This window comes from Setaria viridis, chromosome 9, assembly GCF_005286985.2.
Source record: "Setaria viridis chromosome 9, Setaria_viridis_v4.0, whole genome shotgun sequence".
Classification (NCBI taxonomy): domain Eukaryota; kingdom Viridiplantae; phylum Streptophyta; class Magnoliopsida; order Poales; family Poaceae; genus Setaria; species Setaria viridis.
Genome location: NC_048271.2, coordinates 17282679 through 17301289, shown reverse-complemented (window position 1 = coordinate 17301289; position 18611 = coordinate 17282679). Strand labels below are relative to the sequence as shown.

Below are 18611 nucleotides of genomic sequence, written 5' to 3'. Positions count from 1 at the left end.
CAGCCCCCAGGACAAGGGAGATGGAGGAGCATCATTTAATGCTCGCAACTACTCACAGTAGGGCATGTACAACCCACAGATAGGTGTTCATCTCTAAGTGCCTCGAATCTATCATACAGACAGGTATAAAGACAGATCATACGACCCATAGACAGGGGGTCCGTCTCTATACTGTTTAATGCTTTGCATGTAGCTAGGATCAACTATAAATAAATTTTTGTATAACATTATGTGGCTATTTGGTAGAAAATATATCAAGGATAAATAAGAGCAACATGATTACAATATTTTTAAAAATCATCAATATAATAATTATATTTCATATAGATGCAACGTCTTTTATCTAATTTCCTTTGTTTCCGTAGTGTTGCCATATGTGCTCGATTAGATCCTTCTTGAGTTTCCTATGTGTTGGTCGAGATTTGATAGTGGAATTTCTACGAAGTACCTCTGCGAAGGTAGGATTAGGGTTGTCGCTTGTACGCACTTCAGGTGGGAGCACTATCATCGCACTTGGATTCTCATTCAAATCCAAGACTTCTCTAATTGAATCCTTCTCATCTTCCACTATCATATTGTGAAGGATAACACAAGCTTGCATTATGTTGATAATGTCCCCCTGCTTCCATAACCTTGCTAGTCGACGACCAATATCAAAGCGTGATTGCAGCACACCAAATGTGCACTCGACATCTTTCCTCGCCCCTTCTTGCATCAATGAAAATAATTTGTCTTCCGCTGACTAAGGGGCCGTCACTGTCTTCACAAATACTACCCATTCTGGATATATTTTATCGGCAAGATAATAACCCATGTCATATTGTGTTCCATTTACATTATAGTGTACCGCAAGAGCTTCCCCTTTTATTGCTTGAATGAACAGTGGTGACTTGTTTAGAACGTTTATGTCATTCTGAGACCCGGCGGTACCAAAGAAAGCATGCCATATACGAAGATCCCGACTTGCCACCGCTTCAAGGATCATAGTAGGAACGCCTTTATCACCACGTGTGAACATGCCTGCCCAACCTTTTGGACAATTCTTCCATGCCCAATGCATACAATCGATGCTTCCCAACATTCCTGGAAAACCACGAGCCTCATTTTCTCCTAATATTTTTTCCAGTTCATCGCTTCTTGGAGGGCGTAGATATTCTTCACCGAATTTTTCAATCACCCCTTCAGCAAATTTTCCCAAAATCTCCAAACAAGTGCTTGCAACTATCTTTAACACCTCATCAACTTGATCAGCCGAGCTTCCATAAGCTAGCATCCTGATAGCCGCGGTACACTTTTGAAGCGATGAAAGTCCATTCCTACCAGTAGCATCGGGTCTTTGGGTGAAATAAGGAGACCAATCACTGAGTGCATGCACGATACGTAAGAACAATGGCTTATTCATCCTAAATCTCCTACGGAACATCTCATCGGTGTAGATAGGATTTGCAGAGAAGTAATTAGCGACAAGATCATCATGAGCTGCTTCTCGATTCCTCGATATGTACCTGCGCGGTCCAGTTTGTCGGCGACGGCGAGATACTGTTGATGCTTCTCCATCGATGTAGGCCTTCAATTCCTCTTGTATCATATCTTCTAAGATTTCATCCTCCGCTAGCATATCTTCTATGGTGAACACCTCTGCAGGATCAAAGTCCTCGGCATGTTGCACCTCAACTTGCTCCATAGGAACTAACTAGAGTGGAAAATGAACTAGTATGCAGTGAACATATCTGTGGTGGACTGGTGCCAATTTATAGTATGCGGTGAACATCTGTATGGTGCACATTCACATTCAGATGACATGTTCATATTTAGATAACACATTCACATTCAGATAGGTGCACATTCACATTCAGATGACATGTTCACATTTAGATAACACATTCACATTCAGATAGCTCACCGTTTCAGATTTAGATAGCACATTCACATTTAGATAGCACATTCACATTTAGATTCAGATTCACACTCAGATACATGTCCATGTGCGCTCGAAGAGCTTCACCCTTTCTGACAGAAAATAAAAAGATACTTGTCCATGTGCGCTAAAGGAGATGACATATGGCTCTAGTGCACTCAGATAGATAGATAGATAGCAAATGTTCCATCAGGCCATGACCTCTCAGCAAAGATTCTTACAGCATTAATCTAAATCAGGTAACATTCAATTGAAATGGCATGTTCACTAGTACATAACATTCAGGTAAATAGTAGATAGCACTCAGATGATAGGTTGCTCAAACTCTTCCCAGATTCTGCATCCCTTCTGTTCTAGGCTTCTAGCATAGGCACTTGCCTGCAGTACCTTGTCACAGTACCAATGGAAATAAAATCAGAATGCTGAATTGCACAGGTTCATCTTCCAAGAATATTACTAGGCTGGAATCACAAGGAAACAATCTTATCACCAGCACAATAATTCTCAAAGTGGATTCACAATTAATAAAGAACAACGGTCATCTTGTATATTTCAACGCCAACCAGTTCTAAAGAACAAATGTTGTCTACATCTCCAAAAATATTACTAGGGTCTAATTCTTAAGACACTCAGATAGCATTCAGATTCAAATAACATTCTCATTCAACTCAGATAGCACTCAGATTCAAATGACATGTTTAGATAGAAGATAGCAATGACATGTTCAGATAAAAGATAGCAATGACAGGTTGCTCAAGTTACCTATTCAGTCACTTTTAGGAAAAAGGGCCTTCCTAAGACACTTCATGGCAGCAACTCGCTCCGCCTTTTCCACATCAGACATTGAACTTGTATCTTGAAAGATGAGGCTGTTATAAGCCTCCATCATCTTTGATTCTTTCTCAAGCTTCTTTCCCTCTTTGGTCTCTTGTGCAGTAAGGTGGGCAACTTTTGTGGTCTTAAGCTTCTCAGATGATAGCTTCTGCTGCAGTTCCAATATCTTCATACGGTTTGCATTTGTTTCCTCCTGGATTTTGCTAAATCTACCTAATTTATCTAGATCAATAGCAGATTCCTTTGAGTTACCATCATCGCTGCTGGAGCCTTTTGACTTGCCTTTTGCTGCTAGAGCTACCTTTTTAGCTGCCTTCTGACCCATTGGTCGATTTGGCATCTCTTCCAAACTTTCATCACTTTCCTGACCCCTTTCTTCTTCAAGGTGAAATGATTTCCTTTTACGTGCATTCCTCAGCTCTTCATTGTATGTTTTCCACTTTGACACTTCTCAACAAATTTTCCAAACCTCAATCCCAACAAAGGGTCCTAGTTTTGCATCTTTGTTGTCCTCCACATAGAACTTGTGGGCTGCATCAATCCACATTTGATCGGAATATCCACTTGTAAATACTCTGCGAGCCTTTATATAAGCACATTCAAAGAGGTCTGTCCACCTATTAATCTTGTGCCATCTATCCTTGCATTGCTTCAGATTTCTCTTTCGAAGTGGTGGGGTAGTCTTGTTGTAGGATTCAACAACCTCACCCCAATACTGGTTACCACCCTTATCGGCTCCACAGGTAGAGTCTGTTGAATGTTCTATCCAAGCGCTCATCAATCTAAGATCCTCTTCCTCTGTCCATAGGATCCTCTTCTTAGTCCTAACATTGTCATTGTCAAGTATTTCTACTTCAGGCTGTGAACTTGCATCATTGTTGGTGGACAGTTTATTCAAAGGGCTGTTGGAATAGGTGCACCAACCAAATGAAAGTTGTGTGGCTGATTTCTGAAGTAGCTCATGAAACCACCAGATGGATGTGGATGTTTGTCCCTGCAGGAAACAAACAATAACCACTATAGCTTTAAGTTGCAGAATATAGCACAATCACCTATCAAAGTTTCACTTGCTATCAAACATATAAAAAAAACTATGTACAATGAGAGGATACTATCAAAACAAAAATATCCAGAAAAGGGATAACCAGAATAGAAAAGGAAAAGGATGTCCTTTAGTTGATTCCAGAAGATATGGAACACCCCCTGTTTGTCATCTATTTAAGTATATTTTTTGAGGCTCTGTTCATGCTTAAAGGCTCTATTTAACTGTCATCTAGTCGTATAAACCTTTGTCAAAGAAAACTGAAGAAAGGATCTGAATCACATAATACTTCTTTAATAGAAAACTAGACAATAGAACAATACTGATGTGTCCTCTTAATCTAAACTCTTACTGTGCACCTAAAAAATATGATTAACTCTAAAAATAAAAAAGAACAGCAGGTGTCTAAAAGAGTAGCATACAGCACCAACCCCCAAGGGTTAGAAACTCAGCATGGATGTAACGCAATGCATACTGTACACATCTTGCGGTATGATTCATTACAACACATGTTGCATCAGAATTGTTAAAAGTTGGTTACAATAACTCCGTAAATAGACCTCAATAAGGACCTAGACATGAATGGAAATTAATGTTTTTTCATCTACAATGTATTTCAAATCTGGATTTTACACTATCTCCACTGTTTGTTCATTATAGTGCTAGTGGTCCAATAAGTTACAACAGAAGGAAACTGGCATATGGTCCAATTTCAAAAAAAAAAAAGCTGGTACTGAAATGGGCACATGGTCCAGCAAATGAAGGAACATTAGATGATAAGAAGCTGAAATCCAAGATTCATTCAAAACCATGTGACTGAAGTATCACCAGAGGACTAGGAGTTTCGGACCAAAAGCACTACACCATAATCTGACAGAAGACCTTAAGGTACCACCATAAACATGCATCAGTAGCACATCAGTAAGAAAACCACAACTTAGAGCATACATCCATGGCCCTCAAAGCAAGAATAGTACTTAGAAGAATCTTCAAGCAGATGGCTTCACATGTAGCTACCACTAAACTACACTGCACAGATATAGCAATTATAAAACCCACATTCTGAATTTCCTTCAAATGAACCTTTCAATTGAGCTGACTATTTGATAATGATAGAACAAGAATCAAATTTCTGTTCTAACAGCCAAATAAAGCATCCCTATGTCAACCATGAATCCATGATTCATACAGTGCATACTTGCCGAAATAAACAGGAAATTGACACCATATACTTGTAAATTCTAAACACACCTAAGTAACCATATCTTATCATAACTAAACCTGACCGACTACCATGAGAGGAACATGCCAAATGCAAAAGCCGCAGAATTCTGAGCACTCCACTTGCCTCCATATTCCAATAACAAGTATCAGGTACACTTCCCATCACAAAAATTAGGCGTACGAACAAATTATCCTGAACAGACCAATCATCATGCAAACCAGAGGCAGATCGAGATCAAGATCATCATGTATGTCAATAACATTATATCACATCAGTTCATGCAGAATGTATGACAGGATCATATATTCTTCTAATATTCTTCACTGGATCTTAAACTTGATTGTAAATTGAAATCATTCCAAACTTGGTGTCACAGATCTGAGTTTAGAGAGATTACCATGATCCAGGAGAAGAGGGATCATCAAACCAAGCTTGAGATGGTGAATGAGGAAAGAGGAAAAGCTGGGGAAGCCACTGATGGATCCATCAATGGAGGATGGCGTCGTCGCCGCGCCCTTGCCGACACCACCGGTCGCTGCTGCTGCTCAGCTGCCGCCACGACCGAGAGAGTGGGCCGTCAGCGCCGAGCCGCCACCACGACCGAAAGAGAGAGCCGTCGGCGCCGGTGATGAACCGCGACCGAGGTTACGGGCTGGGGCCGCCGCCGCCGCATCCAATGCCTTCTTCTTCCTAGCTGCGGCCGCCATGGACATCTCGAGCGCGCCCAAATCGGAGAAGAGGAGAAAGCGAGGTGGAGATGGAAGAGGCAGATTGGGGGAAAGTTACGACCGGGGGAGAGGCGGGCGGAGATGGATTGGGCGCGCGCGGGAGCCCAAATCTGCTGCTTCCCGCGCGGGATCCGAGTGCGCCGTCGCCTCCAGAAGATGAAGCCGTACAACGGAGCCGCCGCCGTCTCCTCCGCCTCGGAGCACGGGACTTGGGCGTCACCTTGCGAGGCGACGGGCCGTGCGTGCGTGGGGGGGTTTCGGCAAAAATGCCAACACGGAGACGAGGAAAAAGACGCCGTTGTACATGCCCTAAATAGATGCTCGCACAGCGTCTTGACAGACGTTACCACACGTATCTCCAAGTAGACAAGCGAACAATGCAGATAAAATAGATGCGTCTATATGGACGCCAAATCCTCATTGGTTTATATATTTTTTATAAATTTTGTTAAAATTAAATATATCTGACTTACGGAAACGCTAAAACATCTTGAGAAATGAACGAAAAGGAGTCGTTACTTCTATTACTCCCCCCGTCACAGATCATCACAGATTATAGGTTGTTTTGACTTTTTTAAATACATAATTTTTTTTATATACATCTACATAGGTTATGCACAACCTATGTAAAAGCCAAAAACAATCTTTTTGCCAAAAACAATCTACCATATATTCGATCTACAGTATATTCTCGATTGCTAGCTGCTAGTCTAAGTACCTCCAGGCATTTTCTTTCGGAATTCGCGATTCAGATTTCGGAAGGCATCACATCCCACCCCTGCGTTGGTCCGTGCGCTCAAAAGGTTCTTCTCCGTTCCTCCGTCTGTTGCTGGCGTCGCTGCAGCAGCTCCCGCGACCTCCGCGACCGTTCCAGCATGTCTAGCATCGCCGGTGTCATGTACGACGTCGTGGCTCCCGCCGTAGCGAACGCCACGCTGCGCTCCTCCGCCGATTCGCCGCCACGTGTCGTCGCCCCGCCACCGGACATCATCTGCCGCGACGTGGCGCGCTGCTGTGCGTGCGAGCTCAGCCCGGCGAGCACGTACGCGCGCCCAGACAGTTCGTACCGCTGCCGGTCCGCCACGCGCGCGCGCATCTCCCGCAGCTCGCGCGACAGCGCCAAGCACGTGGAGTCCCCCGCCCGCGCCGCGGCGGACCGCACCACGGATCGCTGCCGGCTCCGGAGGATCTCCACCGCCTCCGCGTGCGCGCCTCGCTCCGCCGCCGCCCGGGCCGCGGCAATGCCGTCCGTAGCCTCCACCCGGACGCGCTCGCGCTCGACCTCCACGGAGCGCTCCGCGGCCACCGCGCCCCGGGGCCTCAGCACCACAGCGTCCTCTCCGGCGACGCTCTTGCCCCGTCCGGTGGCCGTGTCGCGGTAAGCGCAGGCCACTCTGACCAGGCGCGTGGCGTCGTCCGCGGTGCGGGCCCTCGGCACGTGCAGGAACAGCAAGAATCGCCTCTCCTCGTCCGCGTAGAGCTCGCCGACGTCGACGGACGCGGCGCGGCCGTCGGCTTCGACGTGGTTCACGTAGCTGCCGGACTTGACCGCACGGACGCGCACGCCGGGGTGCACGCACGCGACGTCAACGCGCAGCTCCTGCACAGCGACCGAGAGGAGCCCGCCGATGCACTGCGCGAACGCGTCCTGGATGGCCGCTTCGTCCTCGATGAAGGAGAAGGTCCCGCCCGTGGCCTCGGCGATGGTGTGCATCGCCGCCGCGTCGTGGTCCGTGCCGAAGCCGAACGTGTGCACGGGCGCCGACCGTCTTCCGTCGCCGTCGTACGCGAAGGACGGCGGCACGAGCGCGTCGTAGTTGGCGTCGCGGCCGCCGTAGCCGCCGCGCCTCGGCACGGTGTACGTGTCCTGGCCGTCCGAGAGGAGAACGACGCTGGCGACGACGTTCCGGTGCATGCGCTCGTCGATCACCTTGGCGGCCCTGCGGAGCGCCTCCCCAATGTTGGTGCCGCCGCCCGCCTTGAGGGACTCCACGGCGCGCCTCGCCAGGGCCTTCCCGGCGTCCGACATGCGCGCGAGCCGCATGAGGCGGCACGCGCCGGAGGAGAAGGACACGACGCAGAGGCGGTCCCGGGGCTTGAGGTTGTCGATGACGAAACCCATGGCCTGCTTCAGCAGCGCGAGCTTGGTGCCCACCATGCTGCCGCTCACGTCGAGCACGGTCACTAGGTCCAGCGGCGCGCGCGGAGCCGCGCCGCCAGCCCCGGCAATCCCGGGCGCCCTGGCGTGCACGAGCACGGCGAAGTCGTTGGCGGACGCGTCCCTCGCGAGGGTCGAGCACTCGCAGTGCGTGGCGAGCGCCACCGCTCCTCCGTCGGATGCCTCCGCCGCGCTTGCGCCGCGGTAAAGGTCCTCATGGTCACGAATCGGCCGCGGCGTCCGGTCCACCGGATCGTCGTCGTCGAATACCCGCGGCTCCATGGGCCGGAAGAACGGCTGGGACGCCGGCGCGGCCAACGCGGCGGGCGACGGCGGCGGCTGGCGCGGCGACGGGTTCGTGGAGCGGAGGGACGGCAGCTCGCGCCACCTGGCGCTGCAGGGCGGGCGATTCGGGGCGCTCCCTGGCCCGGAGACGCAGCGGGACTGGAGCTTGTGGGAGCACTCCGTTGTGAAGATAGCGGCGTTCCCGCTGCTACTACTCCCGCCGCCGCTGCTGCAGGCCCGGCTCCTGCGCGTGTCGCCATGGCACGAGCTGCTCTCCATTTCCGTGCTTCTCCCTCTTCTTCTTTTTTCCACGAAAAAGAAAACGAATCAACAACAGAAAATTCTGTTGCGGATTTCTGAGTTGTGACGAAGCTGACAGCTACACGCCGACAGTGATCGGAAGAAGTGTTCTCCGTCTTGTTTCAAAAAAAACAAGTGTTCTCCGTGTGGGAAGGAGCACTGCTCTCTACGGTTGAGTCACTGATGCGTGAGGCCAGTTACATTTAGGGTCATTTAGGGTGTTCAGATACTAGTGCTAAACTTTAACACTGTCACATCGGATGTTCGGATGCTAATTAGGAGGACTAAACATGAGCTAATTATAAAACTAATTGCAGAACCCTGTGCTAATTCACGAGACGAATCTATTAAGCCTAATTAATCCATCATTAGTAAATGGTTACTGTAGCACCACATTGTCAAATCATGAACTAATTAGGCTTAATAGATTCGTCTCGTGAATTAGACTCCATCTGTGCAATTAGTTTTGTAATTAGTCTATATTTAATACTCCTAATTAGCATCTAAACATCCGATGTGACAGATGCTAAATTTTAGTGGGGTGTATCCAAACACCCCGTGTAAGTGACTCAACTGCAGCTGCATCTACAGAGGAGTTCCGTGTGGGTGCCGCGTCCACGTACGCTACGCGTTGAACCTGATTTAAAATTCCCGGGAAATCGTGGATACCTGCAGTGCAGCCTGCAGGTTCGGTACAACGGTCGCCGTAACCTATTTCTAATCCTGCTCTTGTTGACTGAGCCTCCTTGTTAATGGTTTCTAGAATGTACAAACGGTCAATAAGTGGGCAATCAATCCAATGACCATTCAGATATTCGTGCTTGCGTGCGTGCACATAATCTACCAGCCGCGAGCCCGGGACTTTATTACCTGAGAGCAAGTTTGAGCGGCATGAATGTCATAACAATACAATTCCATAGGAACAGGCAAGAACCTGACCAGGTAGCAGGTTGATTTCTAACTTTCTCCCTGTTCTCCTGGAAAAATACCCTTGTCACTGATTTTCATCTCTCATGTAAAAGCCATCAGAAAGTCACAGAGAAAACGCTTCAGAAAGTTGTGGGTACTATTCAAAACAAAAAACCATGCATGATCTATTGATCTGCACATGAACACAGCAAAACGAGAAGTTCATGACTGAGTAGGCACGATGAGCACTGAATTCACACCAACAGAAGGCATATCTCAGCAATTTTAACTAGTATCGGCTCATAAAATGTACTACAAAGTTCTGATGCATCTGTGTCATGCACACAAGTATCAAAACTCACCGGGTAACCAGGCATACATAAGGAACACAGCACCCTGCTACCTCTGGCTGTCGAGGTTTATTTCTGAACTCTGAAGGTAAGCTACAAACTCTTTAACGGGGGGAATTAATCCCAAACAGATTTGTGCAAACAGTCTAAATGTACAACTATTTACAATAACATACAAAATTTGACACTTCAACTGCATGTGCTTCCAGGCTTGCGTGCCAGCCATATTCGAACTGTGCGGTCATCACTAGCAGAAGCCAGCATATGAGGCCTCGCAGGATTCCAGCTTACACAGTTCACGATCATTGTGTGGCCATGCAAAACCTTTATTGGCGTTTCGAGGTGCCTTTTCCAAATGTAGACCTGCCATTGTTTCAACAAGGTAGCAAATGGTAAACAAGAGCAACAATCCATAGGTGTACTATCTTCCTATAATTGAAAAAATATTACCAATCAGTTTATTTTGTATTTGGTATTATTATCAGTTTCAGTTTTGTATATCCTATGCCTAAGATAAAATCATAAAAGATCGCATCACTTCTTTGCATTAGGCTACCCTTGCTACAACAGCACATGGCAACTAATGTAAAACATAGCTTCCTGAAAAAGGAAAAAACAAGTTGCCAGTTATCAACCACAATGCTGAATTAGCAACTCTAAACCAAAACCATATGATTAGTCTAGTAGAACTTTGGATGTTATCCATATGTTTAATCTTTCAAAAAAATCCATATGTTTACACAGAATTTCATTTCAAGGCGTTTTGTTATATTATATTAAAGAGGTGATAGACATCATTAGTCAACCTACCTACAATTGCTAGCATCATGCGCATTAGCCCTGGAAGCATGGTGTTGCTTTAAGCCATCAGTTTGTTTAGACATGCCTCATACTTGGGTAGGTGGTTATGTTCCATATGCATAACCAACCATGGAATTTAGGTTAGGCAGGAAATTAAAACAGAAGCTGGAGTTGGCTAAACATTTCATCAAAAGCAGGACCAAAGTCTAGCAAAAAACTATACCTGTGAATCCTCACTGCCACTAGCAATGAACAAGGAATTTGAACCCCCAAAGCAAGACCTAATCACAAACTTCTCTTGCTTGTGCCCCTTGAACTTTTCAGGAACAGTAGAACTTTCATTAATTTTCCACAAATGAATTTCCTGGCTGCTAAGGTTGACAATGAGTGACTGTCCATCACCTGAGAGAGAAAGAGATGAAATCGCCTGCTTCTCACGAAATCTCCATTCCCTCCCCTTTGGAAGTTCTCGAATCCAGATATCGTTGCAAGATACAAAGATTAGGTGCCGGCCATCAGGTGTCACAGCAAGATCACTAACTTTAGGTATTCTATCTCCAGCCCATACTTCCAGCTCTTGACCTTCTAGGTCACAAGTGAAGATCCTATTTGGCGAACTTCCAGGCTCAGAGCTGGCACATACTATTTTCTCTGAATTAGGAAACCATGCACATGAACTGATGATGTAGTCTGCTGAACCTCGGAATTTAAGATTACATTCACCAGTATCAACGTTCCACAGTTTCAAAAATTCACCAGTACCACAAGTGAGCAGCATTCTATCATTTGGGCTCCAGGCAACGAAGGAAATTGGTTTGTGGTGACCCTGTAGGCAGTGCTTCTTGGTCAACGTATCATCCTTTTCCACCTAAAACCATATAATGACGAGAAACAGAAATTGTAACATATGGAAAACAAATGATCATAAATGTTAAACAAATTTTACAAATAGATCGAATATGGGTTGCCTGTAAGCAAAGCAAAAACAGCTGTAGATGAAATATGTGCTTGAAGAATGGATATTTGTCCATAAAAATTCATTCAAAATGCATTGTGCTCTCATAAGCTTCATACCTAGTCATGTTTTCCCTGATAAATGAGTATTTAAATTTACATGCCTTCATCTCCATTTTTCCTCTAGCTTAGATACAGTACGAGGGGTCAGCAATAATCTAAAAAATTGAGGGAACGTTAGCATACTGCTAGACTTCTAGAAATCCATGTCCCTTGAACAAACTAAGTATCATTTATCATGAAGGGACTAGTAGTTAATAGGATCTTTCTTTGCTACCATTGATCAAACTTTGATAATTTGTACATGGACTTGACTGTGCAAACAGATATTGAAATTTGAGACTCCTTTAATTATATTATTCCCAATATCATGAAGAAACCAGTTAAGATGAAGTATATGAGCAATCCAGAAACAGACCAACACATGACATGACAAGCATGATCTTCCTTCCCAAGTTCACGTTTTGTATCATTACTCACTTCAATTTAGTCCCATCTGCTTATCATTGCATTAAAGTTGGTGAGGGTGATAGTTAATACTATGAAGTCTGAAGAGAGGTACATTGTGAATGATAACATTATCATGAATTATGGGAACATGCTACTAGATTGCAGCAGAAAGGTCCTTAAGAATGTAGTGATGCAGTTTAAGTATGAAACAGAAAACTACTCCAACATATTGTTTGGACAATGGCATGGTCTCCATTATTTGACTTTAACCATCATATTTCATATGTATTGGATAGGAAAGAAACTATGCATTCTATTTTCTGAAATTGCTTTCTGTGCAAACTTTGACTATCATTTCGCATCTTCAATTCAGATAGTTGGCGCACATGTTAAAAACCATCTTTATTTTCTTAACAGAGGGAGTAATATATTTGGAACATAAATATAAAGGTGTACAAGGTTATCTCTAAGTAATTAAATGTCAATAAGTAAACAAAAAATATTTTCAGTAAGGTTCAAGGTGGGAATATCATCGAGATCCAAATCTAGTGAAGTAAGCAATACAGATTAAATGAGATGGCCTGAATATAGTCATACATGACAACTTTCATGTGTAGAAAATAAAACGGATGATGAATCATAAGAATTTGAGACCCCAGAAAACAAAAGAATAAAAAAGAGAGAAATATTAAGGCAGTGACTAAATTGCAGAGAAAATAATGAAAGAAATATCTCTTGTCCATTCCATGTCACCTCTATTCTCATCACCACATATAGCACTAGAGAAAAAACACTTCATTTATTTTAAGAAAGTTTGCAGTCATTCTGAGTTCCTCTATGAGAGTTATTCCAAATCAGGAAAATAGCTACCATGTGAAGTTCATTAATGCTTTAACTCAAAAAGTAAGTTAAATAATGCCAGTGAATCAGCTGATGAATACTGTATGCCATTCAACTTTAGAAACATCACACCAATTTATTTGCACGATTTCCGAACTTATACATTGCATGGCAAAAATGATAGGTGATTAGGTGCTTCCCAGAAGCCAAACCACATATTAGAGGAAAAGGTGAATCACTTTCCTAGTTTTTTTCTCGAACACACCACACGAGAAGTCTATATTGTTGGCATGAAATATCAAAGTTGTCCAAATGGCATTTTCTTCAGCTATGGTATATTTAATCATCTAAAGTTGGTATTTAATAATACTACTTATCAACAAATTTAATCTAACTTAAAGACTAATATAACTTAAATTTATCAACCATGGAAACTGCTATAGGCAAAAGGCCAACAATTGTTCAAATCTTTTTTCAGCTGTTTACAGTCTTAGGCTACAATGGATAAAACCCTTACAATGAACAACCAGCCTACTAATATGTCCCAAAGTAAGCAATAGATAAATTATAAAATAATGAAAAGCCAGTCAGAATTTGAAGATATTCAGTGCAAACAATACAAGGTGGCATGAAAACGGGTGACAGCTGAGCCAGATATAAACTTCCTATGGGGATGAGGTAGCAAATGCAACACAATGAACACTTGAAACATCTACTAAGAGTCAAATGAAAGGCACTTCTGTGTAAGCAGTACTTAAGGCACTCAGTATACCTGCTACACTGGGCAGCATGGAGTGAGCTACCTGCTGCTAGCATCAGGTAATGCCCAAAAGTTCAACATTAGTTCCATAATTCGATTGTTATACAACGCATTCATTGTGGGTATTATTCCATGATGTCAAGTTCAGCCGGGAGCACAAATGTCATGCTATGTTCACTCAGGTTAAGTCTGAACAGTGTAGTCAAGAAATATGGAATAAGATAACGTCATGTATAATCAGTAATAAGTTGACTTCTGGTTCTGGAGCACAAGGATAACAAGGTAATGTTGTGATATCATTTACTCAAACAATAAACCGCATAACATTTTCAGCTTGATGCTTGGGTGCGTCAAATCATACCTTCCAAATTATGGCGGTGCAATCACTTGAAGATGATGCCAGGTAGTCTCCATTATTAGAGAACCTTACAAACCAAACTTCATTATTATGACCACATAATATCTGCAAACAGGCATGGAATGTGAAATATGTAACTTTGCAATATAGCCCAAACCCCCAGCATAAAAATTTATAGTGCTGTCGAGTGCTGAAAACACATAAGAAGTTTACCTGAATAGTCATCCCTTTTTCTTAAGATGAATGAGTAAATTTCAGAAAGGAAACACTACTGTTATTGTCAAAAACTCAAAATTATACAAAACGACACCTTTAATCACATGTTTCAAAGAATCATAACTAATTGTGCATAAATTTCACAAAAACATGCTTCTACAATAGTATCATCATGTTTATTGTATCGGTCCATGTTTTATCCCACCTGTTTTATGTCCACCCTGAAAGACAATCAGTCGGAAATGTATGCTTTTATCCCGTGTGGCAAATACATTCACATCAGCAAACACGAGTCATTTGCATATAATAACTCAGATGGGCAAGTCTCTATCCTATCAGGTACATTTCATGTTATGGAAGTGTGATTTTGTGAAACATTATGAACAAGTATGTGTAGTTCTTCGAAATGGATGCTTAAAAGTGTGTTTTTGTGATAGTTATTACATAGGTAGTGTAAGTTCACAAAACATACCCATACCCTGAATGAATCAGGGCCTTGTGGGTGCTGGTTCAGAATAAGAAATATATTACACTTAGACAACAAAAAATTTCATTTAGCATTTAGCGATGGTTGAAATTCACAGATGTCTTCTACTGACAATTTGTAGTGGCTGAGTTCATGCATTCACGTGCAAACAAGATCAAAGATACACAGTTCCTCCTACAAATTGTCTTTCCTTTCTCTACCAACAATAATGTTCATGTTTCCAATTAGGTATTAACAGCATGGGCACGGGCAAGTTTCATACAGGAAGATGAAGCGCAGCTTGAAAAGAAATTAGAAATTGGTGTGAAATGTGTCGTTCTAATTTGGTTTTCTTAAATCGATGTAAAGATTCTGAAATTATCCAAACCCCTGCTGTAGAGGACAAAAAACAATATGTGGTGCTTTGAGAAACATCTGCCAGCTGCGTTGAACTTTTATGCTTCCAAAATCAAATGTGAAGAGGGATAAAGCTATACATTGCAAACATGACAAAGAAGAAATTTAAATCGCTGAGGTTAATAACCATACTGAATTGCTTTTTTTTTAGTAAAGCCATACTGAATTGCTAAACATTGTCAGAAGAACACCACACCTAAATTGTAAAGTATTTCCCGATTGTAATCGATGAATTTAGTATGTGAGTTTATATTGCATTCTTCTTGATCTGATAAGCTTGGACAATTTGTCAGGGAACTGAAAAACAAGTCAACAATCTGTTTAACTCGCACCTGTGCACACTCGGAGGGGATGTGCTGTTCATGGCACTTATGATCTTCAAGCATAGTGATCTCATCCGGCAAATTGTGATATATACACGATGCTACTTGCTTAGTAACCGCACTCTCCACCAAATGCTCCAACCGCCCGGTGGGCACATGGAACCATGGTGGCAGCACCTCAACTAAATCCAAGAACACCGCAATCCTCCACCCAACCACGGCATCCGGAGCGACTGCCCCCTCGCACGAGACCATGGCGCACGCCAGCCAGTGCACGCACCTCCTATCGACAGCGAGCGGGGCAATCCGGCGCCGGAGCACCTCCCTCGCACGCCGCAGTCCGGCGTCGCCGCCGGTCCCCAGCAGCTCCAGGTAGTGGCCCCTCCACAAGAGGAACTCCGCGACCGCGCGGTCCGCGTCGCCGACGCCAGCGACCGAGCGGACGGTCTCCGCGCACGCGTCCCACCGGCCGGCCATCACGTCGAGCAGCAGGCGGTCGTGCTCCGGCGGGTACAGCGGCACGCCGGACTCCGCCTCGAGCTCGGCCGCCGCTTGCCGGTACCCGAGCGAGTAGAGCGACTCCTCGATGACGCGCACCAGCTCCTCGCGGTCGACGGGGCCGACACGGCGGCGGACAGAGCTCTCGGGCAGGTCCATGGCCGCGCCGGGGTCGCCAGCTTGAGGGATTTCGCGCCCCCGCCGACGGCACAAACCCAAGGAAAAAAAAAATCTGGGCTTTGGAGTCGTAAAGATCAAATCTTTGCAGGGGGTTAGTGGATTTGGGGGGATAAAAACGGGATCAAAATCAAAAGGCTCGGAAAAGCGAACGAGATTTGGGCTCGAAGATGGATCAGATATGATACAGTAGCTCCAGGCAACAGACAGAAGGAATTTTTAGGTGCGATCAAAAAAATCGCAAGGTGTTTATCAACGAGATTTTGGAAGCGATGGTGTGGATTGATTCTGAAGGGAGCCACAAACGATGGGTCGAGCTGGGGTTTTTTTTTTTTTTTCCCTCCTCTCAGAAAAACTGTGGGAACTGGGCTGAATCAAGTGTGGTTTGGGGACGGAAGCGGAAGGCTGGGCTGGAGAAGTTGTCCTTTGCGGCCCCACCGTCCGTCCGCGACGGGCACATCAGCGCCGAGCCGTCGATTTCGTGGGTCCGATCTGAACGGCTCCAAATGATCAGGGATATGGTCAGATGGATTTGGTCTTTTTGCGCTTCGGGACATTCAGGACCCGGATATGGATCGGGACTCTGGAATATTCGGAGCCGGAGCATGTCCCTGACGTGTCAGGCGATATCGCGAATGGATGGCGCCTTCGGCCGATCAAATCTGGCCGCAGCTTTCGTTGTGGGCACTGACTCACTATAAGTGTGACATAGCTCTTGTTGTTTCAATAGGCTTAGGTCCCGTCCTAAAATTCCTATCTCATCAAGTGTTTATATACTAATTACGAGTATTAAGCATAGATTAATTACAAAATTAATTGTACAGATGGAGGTTAATTTGCGAGACGAATCTATTAAGCCTAATTAGTCCATGATTTAACAATGTGGTGCTACAGTAAATATATGATAATGATGGATTAGTTAGGCTCAATAGATTCGTCTCGGGAATTAGCCTCCATTTGTATAATTAGTTTTATAATTAGCTCATGTTTAGTCCTCCTAATTAGCCTCCGAATATTCGATGTGACATGAATTTTAGTCCGGACTAAAGATCCAAACACCCCTTTAGTATAATTTTTCGTTGATATAGTGTACGGTTGTCGTTGTCAAGATTAGCGGATCAAGACTAAGACTAATAAATTTCTTTTATGCGCGTAAGGCTTCGGATGGTGGCGTGAGAGACACGGGGTTTAGACTGGTTCGGGCAAGAGCCCTACGTCCAGTATGAGGAGCTGCTCGTGTTGCCCACGTGGGGTCTGTAGTAGGGGTTACAGGAGGGCGAGACAGGGAGCTGGTCCCAAGTCTCTTGGGTGTGCACTGATGCTCTAATGGTGAGTGTGTATGTTCTCTTCGCTTGAGAGAGTCCCCACAGTCTCAGGACCCCCGGTCCTCCTTTTATAGCGCAAGGGGAGCTTGGGGTTACAGATGAGCTAGGCATGAGGAGAAGTAAAAGAGATAAGCTAATTCAAGTAAAATACAATACAAGGGGAAGGACCAAGTCCCCGGGTCGCCGCCTCCCGCTTCGGCCTTCGGCTCCTATCAGTGCGTCCACCGGAAAAGGGCGGCTGCCTTCGGATCCTGTCGACGATCTCCCTGGTGGCCGTTGCCGCCAGGCATGATGATGGTGTTCGGTCGTGGTATCCGTGCCCGTCGGGGAAGGCGGCTGATCCTGTTATCTTGCTGATAGCCCGTGGGACGCGGACGTCGTGTCCCTGTCGCCGGATGCGCGGGGCGCGAGAACGGGCGGGGCTTCCTCCTATGCCGGGCGGCGTAGGCCATGAGTGCCCTGTAACGAATCAGGGAGAGCCGCAGCCACTGTAGCCTGTGCTATGCGGTCGTGCTTGGGTACTTGTGACGGGTCATGTCGAGGGCGCCGGCGCCTTTCTGCGCGCCAGAGCCGCGGTGCATTTATGGCGAGATCGGCAGGGGGCCCACGAGATCCGCACTCTTATCTTCCAGTCTACGCCTGAGGTGGATACTCCTCTTGTGGGTCCGGGTGAGTCCGACCCCTTACGCCCTGGGTCGGGCGAGGCGGAGCCTTGTGGCAAGGGGTCGGGCGCTCCCGACCCTGGGACCGCGGGTCAGGCGAGGCAGAGTCTGGCCGTCGAGGGGTCGGGAGCGTCTGACCCTGGGGCACTGGGTCGGGCGAGGCGGAGCGGGGTGCTCCCCTCCCATGTTGGGCCGACGGCGGCCACCATTGCCGCAGGTGGGTCTAGGCCTTCATGATTGTTGTTTTAATGGTCATTAGGAGGTCGTTAATATTTCCCCCCAACAATAGCCCCCAAGCCTGTGGTGGAGCGGGGACGCTCCTCCAGAGGCTGTTATCGTCGCTCGTAAGGAATCTCCGCTCGTCGTGCAAGCTGCAGTTAATCAGGGACGGGAAGTGTTGTCTGTTCGGCTTGGTTGGGGAAGTTGACCAGACGAAGAGCCCTGCGGATGTCTTGGCGCAAGAAGATTCTCGTTGTTCCGTAGGACGCCTTCCGTCCGGAGACCTTAGGTCGTGACCATTCGTGTGGTCATTGGTTGCGATGCCAGCCCCCAACC

The 18611-nt window shown here is 45.7% G+C and overlaps 2 protein-coding genes and 2 pseudogenes across 2 annotated transcripts; all 4 read right to left on the bottom strand.

Moving 5' to 3' along the window:
- Positions 1 to 343: 343 nt before the first annotated feature.
- Positions 344 to 1519, bottom strand: LOC140221118 (uncharacterized; annotated as a pseudogene).
- Positions 1520 to 2684: 1165 nt separating this feature from the next.
- Positions 2685 to 5732, bottom strand: LOC140221117 (uncharacterized; annotated as a pseudogene).
- Positions 5733 to 6245: 513 nt separating this feature from the next.
- Positions 6246 to 8648, bottom strand: LOC117840279 (probable E3 ubiquitin-protein ligase WAVH2). Its single transcript, XM_034720762.2, has one exon. It carries the CDS (start codon positions 8467 to 8469, stop codon positions 6544 to 6546), a length of 1926 nt encoding a protein of 641 aa, XP_034576653.1. The 5' UTR covers positions 8470 to 8648; the 3' UTR covers positions 6246 to 6543.
- Positions 8649 to 9652: 1004 nt separating this feature from the next.
- Positions 9653 to 16427, bottom strand: LOC117837917 (WD repeat-containing protein WDS homolog). The gene is made up of 4 exons (XM_034717728.2): positions 15404 to 16427; positions 13976 to 14077; positions 10774 to 11418; positions 9653 to 10112 (listed from the first exon to the last, which is right to left on the bottom strand). The coding sequence occupies exons 1-4, from the start codon at positions 16049 to 16051 to the stop codon at positions 9939 to 9941; spliced, it is 1569 nt and encodes a 522-aa protein (XP_034573619.1). The 5' UTR covers positions 16052 to 16427; the 3' UTR covers positions 9653 to 9938.
- Positions 16428 to 18611: the final 2184 nt, after the last annotated feature.